The sequence below is a fragment of the Rosa chinensis genome, chromosome 7, assembly GCF_002994745.2.
Source record: "Rosa chinensis cultivar Old Blush chromosome 7, RchiOBHm-V2, whole genome shotgun sequence".
NCBI classification, from domain to species: domain Eukaryota; kingdom Viridiplantae; phylum Streptophyta; class Magnoliopsida; order Rosales; family Rosaceae; genus Rosa; species Rosa chinensis.
This window is the reverse complement of record NC_037094.1, coordinates 19,940,247-19,954,484: the sequence shown is the minus strand read 5'-3', so window position 1 is coordinate 19,954,484 and position 14,238 is coordinate 19,940,247. Positions and strand designations below refer to the sequence as shown.

General features: G+C 35.8%; 1 protein-coding gene across 1 annotated transcript; it reads left to right on the top strand.

The window, feature by feature from the left end:
• The first annotated feature begins 7,247 nt into the window (after positions 1-7,247).
• Positions 7,248-11,754, top strand: LOC112176825 (acid beta-fructofuranosidase 2, vacuolar). The gene is made up of 7 exons (XM_024314915.2): positions 7,248-7,944; positions 9,033-9,041; positions 9,235-10,091; positions 10,487-10,648; positions 10,740-10,975; positions 11,191-11,278; positions 11,374-11,754. Exons 1-7 carry the CDS (start codon positions 7,494-7,496, stop codon positions 11,656-11,658), a joined length of 2,088 nt encoding a protein of 695 aa, XP_024170683.1. The 5' UTR covers positions 7,248-7,493; the 3' UTR covers positions 11,659-11,754.
• Positions 11,755-14,238: the final 2,484 nt, after the last annotated feature.

Genomic DNA, 14,238 nt, shown 5'->3' with positions numbered 1-14,238 from the left:
ACGAACATATTTTCACAAATCAAGAGCAAAGTAGAGTAGATCTACAGGTAGAGAAAAGTTCTCTTTCACTGGTAATTTGATGATTCTATATGGTATTTTCTTGTTGATTTTATTGGAATCTTGGACAATATTTTGAACAATATCGATTTTCTACAAGTAATTGAGCAAAGGAATATGAAGAACAGAAAGAGAAGAAGAGGAACTTAGGGTTTTGAACAGAGCTGCAGTGGAGAATCTTGATGAAGAATCGAAGTTGTAGCGGAGAACTTGATGAAGGATCGAAGGTCAGGCCACCATGGGCTTTGATACCATGTTAGAAATCATGGTGTGAGGATGAGAGATTGAGAAGAGCGAAGAAGAATGGCTATGGAGGTGTGAACAAAACCGTAGAACCAGTGAAGGGGAGGAAGAAGATGATAACGGAAGACAGAGAGAGCTAAACAAACTTTACTATTTCTCTGAGTGTTTGTTACCATGCTTAGCTAACTAAAAACAAATGTTGATGGGGTTTATATATACACCTCATGCAAAATAGAATCCCTAATTACTACTAATTAACTCTTAATAGAAATGTTGGATTAATGACATGTGTTTACTGGTTTGTTGACGTGGCTGGTATGATTAGCTGAATTTCATCATTTGAGTCATGCCTTGAGTGTGTGACACGTGTAGCCTCTTGATCGTCTTGCAGAGATGTATGTTGATCTGTTTGACCTTGGGCTTGATCGATAGAACTGATAGATGAAGCTTCACTCTTCATCTTAACAACTACTACTATTAGGGCTGGGCACGGGCAGGGACGGGCCGGTTACTGACTGATACCGAGCCCGGTACCGAAAATATTATTCGAGACGGGACGGGACGGGATTACGGTTTTTCAAGGTTGGTACCGAAGGTACCGAAACCGACTGGGATCGGATCGGGTCGGGCCCGGGCCCAAGTCGGGATACCCGATTCCTTTTTCTTTTATGTTTTTCCCCACTTTTCTGTTTTTCCCCACACAGATGATCACATTATCTGATTCAAACTGTGGATCTGAATGAACTAATTCAGTAATAATCCACTCAACAATACTATAAACAAGTGGAAACCGGAACAAGACCACCCCACATCATAGATATAGAATCTACTGCAACCAAAATATGTCATATTGAACGATTAAGCCGAAATCACATTATGCAGAAACAAGTGTTCAATTACAAACAGGTAAAAACATGGATTTTCTATAGTACCTTGAGCAGTGTATCCACTCTCACATCGATCCCTGAGAAAAGGAAAGTCTTGCGAACCAAATATACCATTCTAATACCAGAAAGAATCATCATTTTGCTTGATCTCAACCAAGTCCAGAACTCAAACCACAAGATTTGCATCAACGTAGCACATAACATAATTCAAGTGGCAATTCCGATATAAAACATCACAATTCACAAATCTGAGGCCATAACAACAATTTAAAGATCCATCTGATAAAATAAAGAGAGACCCGTAGCTTGTAATAGATCCAAAGGAGCGAAATTATGAGAAGAATTCAGTAACTCCTGAAGAAATTGGAAACCCTTGCGAAAGAGGACGAGATACTGAACCCCAGATCTTCAACCCTCCCTCCACACCTTTGATTCTCCTCGATTTCAAATTCAAAATCAAATCGATTTCATATGGCACAGATCGAACAGATTAGCGAGTACCAAGCCTCCTTGATTGTTGATGATGACGAAAAAAGCCACGATTCCGGGTCGGACTGCTCCAAATCGAGCTCCTCCTCAGTTGTTTCTGATCTGTTCGAAAGTAAGGTCGAGGATGGTGCTTGAAGCCTTGAATCCTCACAATAAAGTAAGGATTGGGGATCGGGCTTGCTGTGTGAAGGGAAATTGGAAAGATATTGGGGATCGGGCTTGCTGTGCCTGTGTGAAGGGAAATTGGAAAGAAATTGGGGATCGAGGATTTAGATGAAGAACAGAAGAAGAATTGGAGAGTGGAGAGTGGAGAGTAGAGAAGAGAGTGGAGATCGATCAATGTCTTTGGAGGTTTGGAGAGTGGAGACTGGACTAGAAGAATTGGGGATCGATCGGCTTAGGGCCTTAGGCCGTTTAGTTTAGGTCAAATTGTTTTGATCAAGTGTGGTCATTCCTTTGTGTTCCCACAAACTACCCAATCAAAGCCAATCAAGTAATATAAAAAATTAAAGATTTAATTTAATTAATTTTACCGGGACGGGACGGGATCAATCGGTTTCGACTAAGCTAGTACCGGTACCGGGCCCGTTTCCACGGGACCAAATGCAATTACTTCATATTCAGGCTCCAAATAGGTGTTTCCAGACTCCATTAGCGTTAATGATATATTTTGAGGCATAAAAGTCGTTAACACAATATGAGAACGATTGAAGATGATGATTGTAAAAATGAAAGTGTTAGAGTTTAACAATGAGTGAGGAGATTAAGAACAAAGTATAAGTGTGTTCTGTATGGTGTAATAATAAGAAAAACAAAGAGTTTTTTTATTGGAACCTCCAAATTTACTCACTTGACCTCTATGCTTTTTACACTTCTTATCAAATTCTCAAATACTATATTTACTCACTAAATCTCAGTAAACTTCCTCAAATAACCTCATTCATATAATTTGCAAACAAATTATTATCTTTAAAATAAAAAATTTAGTCATTTCAATGATTTAATCACTCTATAAATCTGAACTAAATATACATTTCTTAATCAAATTTGAGTTTAAAAAATTAATGTCTAATTAAAAAGAAAATGTCATGAACTATTATTTTTTTATTATTTTTTTTTCTATTTTAGCTATTCAGAAAAAAAAAATTATTTGTTTGTGTTCCCAAAAAATAAAATCATTCGTTTTTTAATGTTTAATTTTTTTTTTGTATTTTTTGTACCACATGATTAATTATTTAAATATTTTTATTTATTTTATTTATTTATGATTTTTTTTTCAAATATAATGATTTAGGTCATAAATTATAAGAGGATTTATTTTGTTTTCCCTCACCAATATGCATTCAACATATATATCATACATTTTTATGTCACATGATCTTAATTACATTTTTAATCCTTATTAAATATATATGAATGCTTTAATGAGTATGTAGTGAAATTAGAAAATGAAAATAGATAAGGAAAATAATAAGGAATACAATCTAATATTATTGAATTGGAAATATACTTTAATACAATCTAATATTACTGAATTGGAAATACAATCTAATAAAATATAATTTTTTTAGTATAATTATTGTCCTTAATACTCATTTTATAGTAAGTTATATATGTCATTTAATAATTCATAATAGAGTGAGGTCAAATGAGCAGATTTGGAGGTCTCAATAGAAACTCTAAAAAACAAATTGTAATTTTCATTAGGATATTGTCCTCAATTGTAATTTTATATTATGATAATTTAATCTTTTAATAAAGCAGAAGCTTGTAGGCTAAACAAAGTAGTTAGTATGGTAACAATAGCCGCACTCTTTCTGATTTTGGTTAAATTAGATTTCATTGTCTTAGTCTATATCTAAAACAAAGATTATCTACTTTTACATTAATTGTTGTAGTTGTTGTAAAATACTACTAATGATATAAGTAATTGGTAATAAAGACTATTTAACTAATAGTATTACAGTGACCCCAGGTCAGAAGTTTTTTTTTTTTTTTTTTGAATCAATGATTATCAATAATAATCATCACAAGCCAGAATAGGCCGTTACATACCCTTCTGCTGTCATTTAAGGGCATAGACATATAAGAAGATAGTAGTTAGGGCTGGGCATCCAAAACCGAAGTCCCGGTACCGTTCCGAAACCGTCCCGAAATTAGTCGGTACGGGCCGGGACCAAATTCTACATTCAGGCTCCAAATAGGTGTTTCGACTAAGCTAGTACCGGTATCGGTTTCGACTAAGCTAGTACCGGTACCGGGCCCGTTTCATGTTTCTCCATTTATGATCATAGAATATGTTTTTGTTTCTTTGGGTAGAGTATTACATTGGAATTGAGAGAGACGAGAAAGGAAGACAAATAGAAAAAGAATTCGAGTTAAACCCTATATTGGAAAAAGGGTGTGTCGGGTATTGCAAATGGGTGAACAAAGGAAACTTGAAATTAAAAAAATATATGTAAAGGTGAGAAGACTATGTAGGGTGAATAAAGTAGTTAGTAGGGTAGCAATAGCTACGTCCAATCAGAAATAATATTCTAATTTTTGAAAAATACTAAATTTGACAAATTACGCCAATTTGTATCTACGGTCCCAATTGTGATTTTGCTCGACAGACTTGATATATCCATAAGAGCAATTTATGAGTAGTTCTATTATTAAGAAGTCTATTTAGATCCTAATTTTCAATCTTTAAATCGCTCTTCTTAATATGACGTTGTTTTTTTCTTTTTTGATATTTTTTAATTAAAATCGACTAGAATCTCATTCTACGTCCCACTGTCGGGGCTTGCCCAACAATTAAATCAAGTCTAAGACGTTGATCTGACATATCTGACATGGCTCAGAGTGAGCCCTCATCAAATCAACGAAGCCATAATTATGTCGCCAGATAGTTGTTGTTAGGATACCCAGTTGATGAAAAAAAAGATGTATGAATGGAACCTTTAAGCCAATGATCATGTCATCGGTAACATTTATTTTTTTCCAATTTGTAATCTTTTATTCTTAAGCTAATGGATCTACCACAAAAGAAAACTTATGCTGTTGGTTTTCTTGATTTCAAAGTCTCAAAGAAACTTCTGATCAGAAGGACTCGATGAATAAAAGATTTGATAGGAGTAGCCAGAATCTATGACACAACGGTTAATAATCCAATTGTATATCCAATTCAGAATCGATCTACAACTCCATTTTGTGATTCTGTGGATTTCCAAATCCTTTATTTCTCTATTTTCTTGGAACCACTTGCATGTGGAATAAACAAAGCTCCAGGCTCCAGCATATGGGGTCGGCATTTGCATGTGGAAACATGCAGCAAACTATTTAGAAAACTACAAAAGGGTTACGATCTGGTTTAGCTAGGTTGTTGTGTACGTTTTTATTCATTTTGTTTTTTTGCACAATAATGCTTCATTATTAATGGGAGACAAAATTCTATGATGAGGCTTTGACATTGGCCAAGGAGAACAATGATTTTAAGCAAGCTGCTGAGTCACCATGTTAGGGCCAATAATGAACTGGATACATATGAATTTAGGCCACGGATGATCCAACTCAATAATTTGGTATTTCCTAATCTCTATCAGTAGTTTAGCAGATGTCACCTTCTAAATCCAAATCTGAATCTGTAGCACCAATCGTCGAATGACTCGAATCCTTGTTACGTTGAAGTACTCAACTAGGTCTTTTGGAAATAATAACAAACCTAAAATATGGGTAAGCCATCAGTTCGGCTCTTCTTGAGTCTTCAATATGTGGTGTAAGTCTTAATCTCCAGATTTTAATATCAATTCTCCAACCCTCCCAAACTAGTATGTGGTCTCTCAATGGTTGATAAAACTTTTTACTCCAACTTGTAATTTTAATAATAACCCTCACATTCTAATTTTGATTGAATGTTGAGTTTCCGTTTGTGTTTGACTTGAATTTATACCTAACGGAATACAAAAAAGGTTGGAAAGGAAAGGTATTGTGCCTCAATCTAGTGTGAACATAATTATACTTCATTGGTGTAAAATGTTCTATTTATTTGATATATATGGGAGAAGGTACCAACACATGGGACATATTTGAGTTGCGTGTGCACAAGCGTGTTATTGATCTCTTCAGCTCTCCTGATGTTGTGAAGCAGATCACCTCCGTTACAATTGAACTAGGTATCGAAGTGGAGGTCACAATTGCCAACCAATAAACATCTCACTTCAAGATTTGGTCTAGTTTTCCTAGTTAATTGGAAATGTTCCTCTTTTTTTTTTTTTGGTTCCATCCATGATGTTGTTCTTTTGTTATTTTAAAGTTGGAGACTTGGTAGTGTATGCATGCAATAGGACGATGGTTTTGATATGATGCAATGGGATGATGGTTTTGACATGGGCAAGTACATAAAAAAAAAAAAAAAAAAGTTTGCAAATGATTGGACTTAAGAAATTTAAATTAAAAACATGGTAAAATGCGGCGTTTATGTAATTAATTAACAGACACAAGTACTGCCTACTCTAATGTTTTCGCTCTGCAACTCTTAATTGGTTGGCTAAATATCATAATATTCTCATATGAAAACTATTTCCTCATTCATCTCCTTTCCTAAAAAAAAATTTTAGTTGAATGAGGTCATGCTTTATTGATAATCAAGGGTAAACTTAGGGTACAAGCTTTTCAGCCTCGATTACATAATGAATAAAAGATCCTAAAATTAGAATCTCCTAACCGTTTAAATGAACTCCAAAACAATTCTTTTATCATCAATTAGAAAAAAGAAATCTAACTTCTTCAACTAAAAGACGGTAGACTTTGAGAAGTGTTAGATATTTAAGAGCTATATATACACCAAAAACAAATGACAGCTCAATTAGAAAATACCAACCTAGGTTGTGTTTGGAAAAACTTATTAGCAACTTAAATTTAAAGCAATGGATAGCAACGTTGTTTCGTAAAACAATTACAACTGTTTTTTTTTTTTTTGTCAGAGATCTTTTAAAACCAAAAGAGAAGCTCTCTTAGACTAACTTAAGAATGCAGCTTGTTTTTTTTATTGTAGTACTTTTAATTTCAAGCTTACTAAATATTTTGTCATTTTTATAGTACTATAAGCACTTTTAAAAATACTCAGTTTAACAAACATTCAACTGTTTTGTCTTTAAATGTATGTTAGACTCTAGCTTTTTGGCTGGTCATCTAATGCAATGAACCTTTTTTAAAACATTCAACTGTTTTATTTGACAGTAAGTATAGCCGTATCTAACTGACCTCTAACTTGGATTCTCTTTATTCGGTTTGAAACTTTGAATAGGTAAACTTTGAGAAAAAGCAAAGACACTACTCTTTTTTTTTTTGGTCGAAAAAGGAAAGACACTACGACTCTATCAATTAATATACACATACTTGTCAGACATAATACAGGGGATAACTGTTACCTTCACGGCCTCACGTTAATTATTCCTAATTAAGAACAAAATGTTAAATGCCATTTCCATTCAGCCCAAAAGTTCATGAATATTAAAATTACAATTATATGACAACAAACAGAGCTTACCACAATACTCGCTAAGCCAGCTTCAAACTCTGTACGTTGTCCACTTCTTCAGCAAACCAGAAATTTCTTTGTCCACTTGTCCCTCTCCAATATTCAAAACCAAATTAAATTGATCTTCCTCGTGCTTTATGTATATGGAACACATGCACTTTGTCTGAAACTTCGACCCCCAACTCATTCAAAAATATGAAATCCAAGAGCACCCATTAATCTCTAGCGAGTATAAAACAATCCCATTACTCTCTTCTTTCAGATCAAAACTTGTAACTTAAGGCCTGAATCCCATGGCAGACACAAGACCTTTGCTTCTGTCTGACCCCGATGCCCTTCCCACCGCCTACACTCCTCTCCCAGGGGGATCCTCCTCTCCGGAGATCCGCCGGATACACGTGAAGGAGGTTCTGGCGATGTTCGCCGGAGTGGTGATGGTTTCTTTGTTGGTGGTCATTATAGGGAATACAGGTCAGGATGGAAATGTGTACCATAGGCACAATAGGAGGGATAAGCCAATGTTATTGGCTGCTTCACCGACCAAGGAAACTGCCACCAAGGCAGAGAAGGCAGAGAAGTTGCAGGCGGTGACACGTGGCATGGCGGCCGGAGTGTCGGAGAAATCGAGCCGGTTGTACAGCAGCGATGTTGGTGCGGGCACGCCGGTGTATCCGTGGAACAATAGCATGTTGTCGTGGCAGAGGACTGCTTTCCATTTTCAGCCGGAGAAGAATTGGATGAATGGTATGTACGTATGAATTTACCATTTTTTTTTTGGAAGGGACCGGCCGGAATACTAAGATTTCGATTCAGTCAACTGGGAAATGGATTCATTGATATGCATTTTAACTAGAAAATTTTCGTAGTGCCGGCTCGTTTACTCTCTCTTTCTTTCTTTTTTCCTGATTTTTTTCATTTTTTAAGAGGTGTAGACAACATGATTTGCTTGGACAAAATGATTTGCTTCCGTTCAATTTTTAACTTATGGACCAGAAATGAGATGGATGTGTTGATCTGAACCACGTGGTTTGGGTAAAGGAAGACATTTTGTACTTGGTTTTTCTTTTATTCATGTGGTTGCAAAAATGATGGGTCATGAACAAAGTGATTCTACTTTTCAGAATTTTATAATGTCCTTTCCATACTCATTTACAATACTTAAAGTTGATTCTTGCCATTCTCAAAAAAAAAAAAAAGGTTGATTCTTGCCTTCACTGTAGAATTTCTCTTTTCTATCTGCATTTAACAACATATTAGAATTACAAATTTTAGATTTTTTGTGTTAAGATTAGTTTTCATCCAAGTTATAAATATTATATGGAATTGATAGAGTAATCTTTTTTCATTTGACAAATAAATACAAACTATTCAATTCAAATTCATATGACTATCTTTATTAAATATGCAACATTCTTGTATTTTTGTCATAAAAAGATAAATATGTTCTAAATTTTCAACCTAAACAATTCACTTATGTAAACATTAAAATGATGTTTTATTATCTAACGGTCGATTAAAAACATGTTTTACCCTCTCAATGACAAAAAACTTGTATTGCCAACTTATTCGTAAGATAATTATTAGTGACTAATACAAACTTAGCCACCATAAGATGATGGCTTTGACTGCAAGTCAAAAATCAAATTTTGAGGTAGTCCATAAATACATGATACATTTTTCGGACTAGTTCTTTTGCGTGAATACATTACTTTCTTCATTCTTATTCATTGAATTTCAATTATTTTCTATATTATTGATTTTGGTTATTTTCTATGGTTGTCCTTTTCATTTGCCAATGCTCTGGTTCTGGAATCCTCTTCTTGCTGCTTCAGATCCCAACGGTAAGCCAATCTTTAATTTTTCTTGTTTCATTACTCAACAGCTTTTGTCTTTGCGTTTTGATGTTATTATGTATCGATATTCAAATAAAATGACACACTGTGATATAAACATACTCAAGTCTCATAATAAAATTTGACCACTAGTGATGTTGACAGTAGATTATAGTTTGTAACATCAAATTTTGTTGTACAGGTCCATTATTCTACAAGGGTTGGTACCATTTTTTCTACCAGTACAATCCCAAAGGTGCAGTATGGGGAAACATAGTATGGGGTCATGCAGTATCCAGAGACTTGATCCATTGGCTTCACCTTCCTCTAGCAATGGTAGCTGATCAATGGTATGACATCAATGGAGTCTGGACTGGCTCGGCTACAATTCTCCCAAATGACCAAATTGTCATGCTCTACACTGGTTCAACCAATGAGTCAGTCCAGGTCCAATGTCTTGCATACCCTGCTGACCACAAAGACCCTCTCCTCACCAAGTGGGTCAAGTATTCCGGAAACCCGGTTCTAGTCCCCCCTCCCGGGACCGGAGTCAAGGACTTCCGGGACCCGACCACTGCTTGGTACACTACTGATGGGAAATGGAGGATTACAATTGGGTCCAAGGTTAACAAAACTGGTATATCTTTGGTTTATGACACCAAGGACTTTATTACGTATGAGCAACTAGATGGTGTGCTTCATGCTGTGCCTGGGACTGGAATGTGGGAATGTATCGATTTTTATCCTGTGTCGAAAACTAGTGACAAGGGGTTGGACACTTCTCAGAATGGGGCTGATGTGAAGCATGTGATGAAGGCTAGTCTTGATGATGATAGGAATGATTACTATGCATTGGGGTCTTATAATGAGAAGACTGGAAAATGGGTTCCTGATAATCAAAAGATTGATGTTGGGATTGGGATTAGGTATGATTATGGGAAGTTCTATGCTTCCAAGACCTTCTATGATCAGAACAAGCAGAGAAGGGTGTTGTGGGGTTGGATTGGAGAGTCCGATAGTGAGAATGCTGATGTCAAGAAGGGTTGGGCATCTCTTCAGGTACATCGGTTTCTTTTCTGCTTAATAATTCAAGTAATGCTAGAGCTAGAACACCAAAACAAATCCTAAAACTTTGGGCCTCAAATGATTTGACAGTATTTCATTTGTCTAAACCTCATTTGTTTTAACAAGTATTGCTACATTACCTGATACATCGCTTGGTGAGTAAGTTTGGCAAAAGTTTTGGTATCTCTTGTAATGTTCACTTGCGAGAGAGTCTAGTAACATAAGGCGCTTATGTTCCAAGACTCAGCTTAAAGCGATTTGAAAATTCAGAGACTTCCCGCATAGGCATCTTGTGTTACTAAACTGCCTAGTAACAGAACATTTCCCTTTAGTTTTACACCTGTATTCTTTTGCTTAAGTAACAATGTTTCTGGAATAATTTTGAACAGGGAATTCCAAGAACAGTGTTGTTTGATCAAAAGACTGGTAGCAATCTACTTCAATGGCCAGTGGAGGAGATTGAGAAATTGAGATTGAACAAGAAGAACTTCGACAAGGTACAAGTCAAGGCAGGGTCAGTGGTGCCACTTGACGTTGGCACAGCTACACAGGTCTGCAATCTGCATGCTATTCTTAAGCTTCTGTCACAATTTGGAGGAAATTACCTCTTGGCTTAAATTTTGGTTGGCATGAATGTTACAGTTGGACATTGTCGTGGAGTTTGAGTTGGATCAGAAGGTTGTAGAGAGCGCAGCTGAATCCAACGAGGAGTTCAGTTGCCAAACTAGTGGTGGAGCTGCCAAACGCGGCGCATTGGGACCCTTTGGTCTTCTTGTTCTTGCAGATGACAGCCTCTCTGAGCGCACTCCTGTCTACTTTTATGTTGTCAAAGGATCTGGTGGCACTGTCAATACCTACTTCTGTGCTGATCAAACAAGGTGCGTATTTGGATTTTTATTATATCTAATATCGTGCATGTTATGTTATTAGACACTGAATCACCAAATCAAAACCTTCAAACACAATTATCCCACCTAATCAATGGTTGAAATTCATAGTTTGACAACATAGCGTATGAGAATGTTTTTGAGAAATTTATTAGTTGGTTGTAATATTGAATTGCTGAACTAAATATGTTTTCTCTGTCTTATAGGTCTTCTGTGGCAACTGATGTTGTTAAACAAGTTAGTGGTAGCTATGTTCCAGTACTGAAAGGTGAAACGCTATCTCTGAGAATACTGGTAAGTGGGCTGAACTTAGCTCATTAACTCATTTTAACCCATGGATAACAAAATCATCAAATTTATGACCTTCTTCAATCATATATGTATTCCAGGTTGATCATTCAATAATTGAAAGCTTTGCTCAAGGTGGACGAACAACGATAACAACGCGCGTTTACCCAACTCAGGCAATTTATGGAGCTGCAAGGCTCTTTTTGTTCAACAATGCTACTGACACCAGTTTTACTGCCTCACTCCAGATATGGCAGATGAACTCTGCATTCATACGTCCATTCTCACCTGATGCAGCGAGTCATGCAAGCTTCACCCCTGTTACAGTATTTATCAAATTCATCGTCCCATTTGGGATTTTTTTAACTTTATATTTTGTAAGATAAGAAAGGTAATTGATTTGGTCCGCGTATGATTGTATGGAAACATTAATTCTGTTTGTTGAAGAGGTTAATACCAGTTTCTGCAGTTTGATTCTTTGATGCCACGGAGTTCAAAACTGTACTGATCCTTCTACAATGGCCCAAGCTATCTATATATAGTTACATATCCCTAGCTAAAAAGAAAGAAGCAGACATTGAAACAATAACTAAGCAATACATCATTTTAAGACCTGTTACTGTAATTAATCCATCTGAACTATAGTGATCATTCAAAGTCAGCTTATTAGGATTTCATAGATTCTGATTATGTGGAAACTGTACGTATGTACGTGAGCACGTTTTTACTAACTATAGAACTTCTCACGAGAATGATCTTCTAATTGCCTCATTCATCTTGCATGCTAATGCATATCTCCAATCAACTTCTTCTGATTGAATCACTAAACTATAACTAAAATGTATATTCATGCTATTCAGTATCCTCCACCTGACCACCTCTCAACAACTAAAACTAATAGACAATTTTCAGTGACACTTTTTTTTTTTAACTCAAGTTTATATGTAGTAGAGTTATGATCGCTAAGAAAGGTTAACGGCACATGTTATCAAATTTATACATATTACAAAATAACATATTCTAAATATTGTTGTCAGAGGCCTTATTTAAAGAAAATTGTTAAAATCAGCATTGCGCCAATCAGATATATCAAAAATCAAATGTATGTAACAACAAATTATATGACCCTTTGACCCCATTACAAAAAAATAGAGCAATATAACTCATAAAGGCTGAATCCCCAAAGCTCAATGGTAACAATTGAAGGAAGCCAAGACTCCAGGGCAGAAACTTCCTGCTGTCTCTGCTATAGACCTTTCAACTGCATTGTGCTATAGACCTTTCAACTGCATTGGACAATGCAAAGGACTGTGAAAAGTCATTCTAATTAACCTACAGCCAGTGGTGCAGTCTTGAAAACTGAAAGCTGAGGAGCCACAGATGGTGCAGGTTGTCCTTTGACAACGCGTAACTTCGAAAAAGAATCAAGTAGGCAATGTCGTTGTAAGAAAAAATAGCTTAAAAGAGACCAAACGAAAAAGGCACTCACGGCTTTTTCTTATGAGACCATAATCAAGTATGAACATGATTTCAAGTCAAGTTGTTATCACTACATAATTAGTCAAGTTGTTATCACTACATAATCACTAAACACAAAGTAGAAACCAATAAGCAGAAGACTTTCCATTGCTGATCATAGAATTGATCTCATTGTGACTATTATAAGCTTCATCTAAAAAGAATCCCTTTGCAAAGAAATATAGCTTCATCTGTATTTCCAAAAAGGTATGAACTAAACTGATAGGGTACCCCACAGTGGCAGGCTGGCATCTGATATGCATGACAGTGCACTCCCCAACCTTCTCCAGACTAACAGATCCAAATTTACATGGTTTATGGTTCAAATATTATAAGGTTTTCCAGGAGATCAATCACAAAGAGCATATCATTTATGTGGCTCTCAGAAAGTCATTATTATCAATATAAGAATCTGAAGCCCCAATGATCTATGCATAACATGTAAAAGGGCACATACATGCATAATATGTAAAAGGGTGTATACAGAAACGCACTTTTCACTTAGAGATATTAAGATACCAATATGATATGAAATGCTTGCCAACCCAACTCGTACTCTTTGTTTTGTTTAATAACTCCTTTGAATCTGTAATAACATATCCAAGTGCTTTAAGAAAGCATATGTATATAGCATTACAGAAGCAAGAAATCAACACAGAATATTCTTGAAAGGGATTAAAAAAAAAAAAAAAAAGTAGGATAATATAAGGGTTGGTTAAGATCGATCATTCTATCAAATTGACTGCTGATCATAAAATATCTATTTGTCCTTAGCTCAACATGCTCATTGCGTTATCATTCTGGTCTCTAGCTACGTACCTCTTCCTTCTTACTCCATGGTCTGCATATATATTTAGCTATAGTTTATACCCAGATGCACAAAGTTTATACAGCTCACTTATCTTGGGAACGTTTAATTATGCAAGCATTTCATAGATATATCCAGCTTCTTAGGTAACGAAAAGAATGTACGTAGTACTTATCATAATCTTTATCCATGCCACAACAAAAAAAATTTCTTATTAATAACAATTCAATCAACAAATAACCAACTAGAGAATCATTAATCAATTTCAATTTCTCATCCTTCAACCTTCAATTTCTCTCAAATGGTTGCTGATTCGTCGTCTTCGTCACAATTCGCTCTCGATTGAACACTCTTCAGGTTTGAGCTCCTCTCGATTCTGCTTTAGTTCTTACAGCTCGAACCTCCCTGGGTCTTCAGTTCGGAATTTGAATTCGAAGCTTAGGGATTGTGTTTTTGATTTGCTTTAGCTTTCGGTCCATCTGGTGCTGAGAATTGGAGGAGAGAATAAGAAAGTGGAAGCCCCCTCATCACATTGCTGCAGAGCCTTTGTTTATCAACACCACAGGTTGCCAACACCTGTCCATGGCAATAGAGTAAATCTCAAAAAAATGGAAGGGCAAAAGAGTCACGACGATTAAAT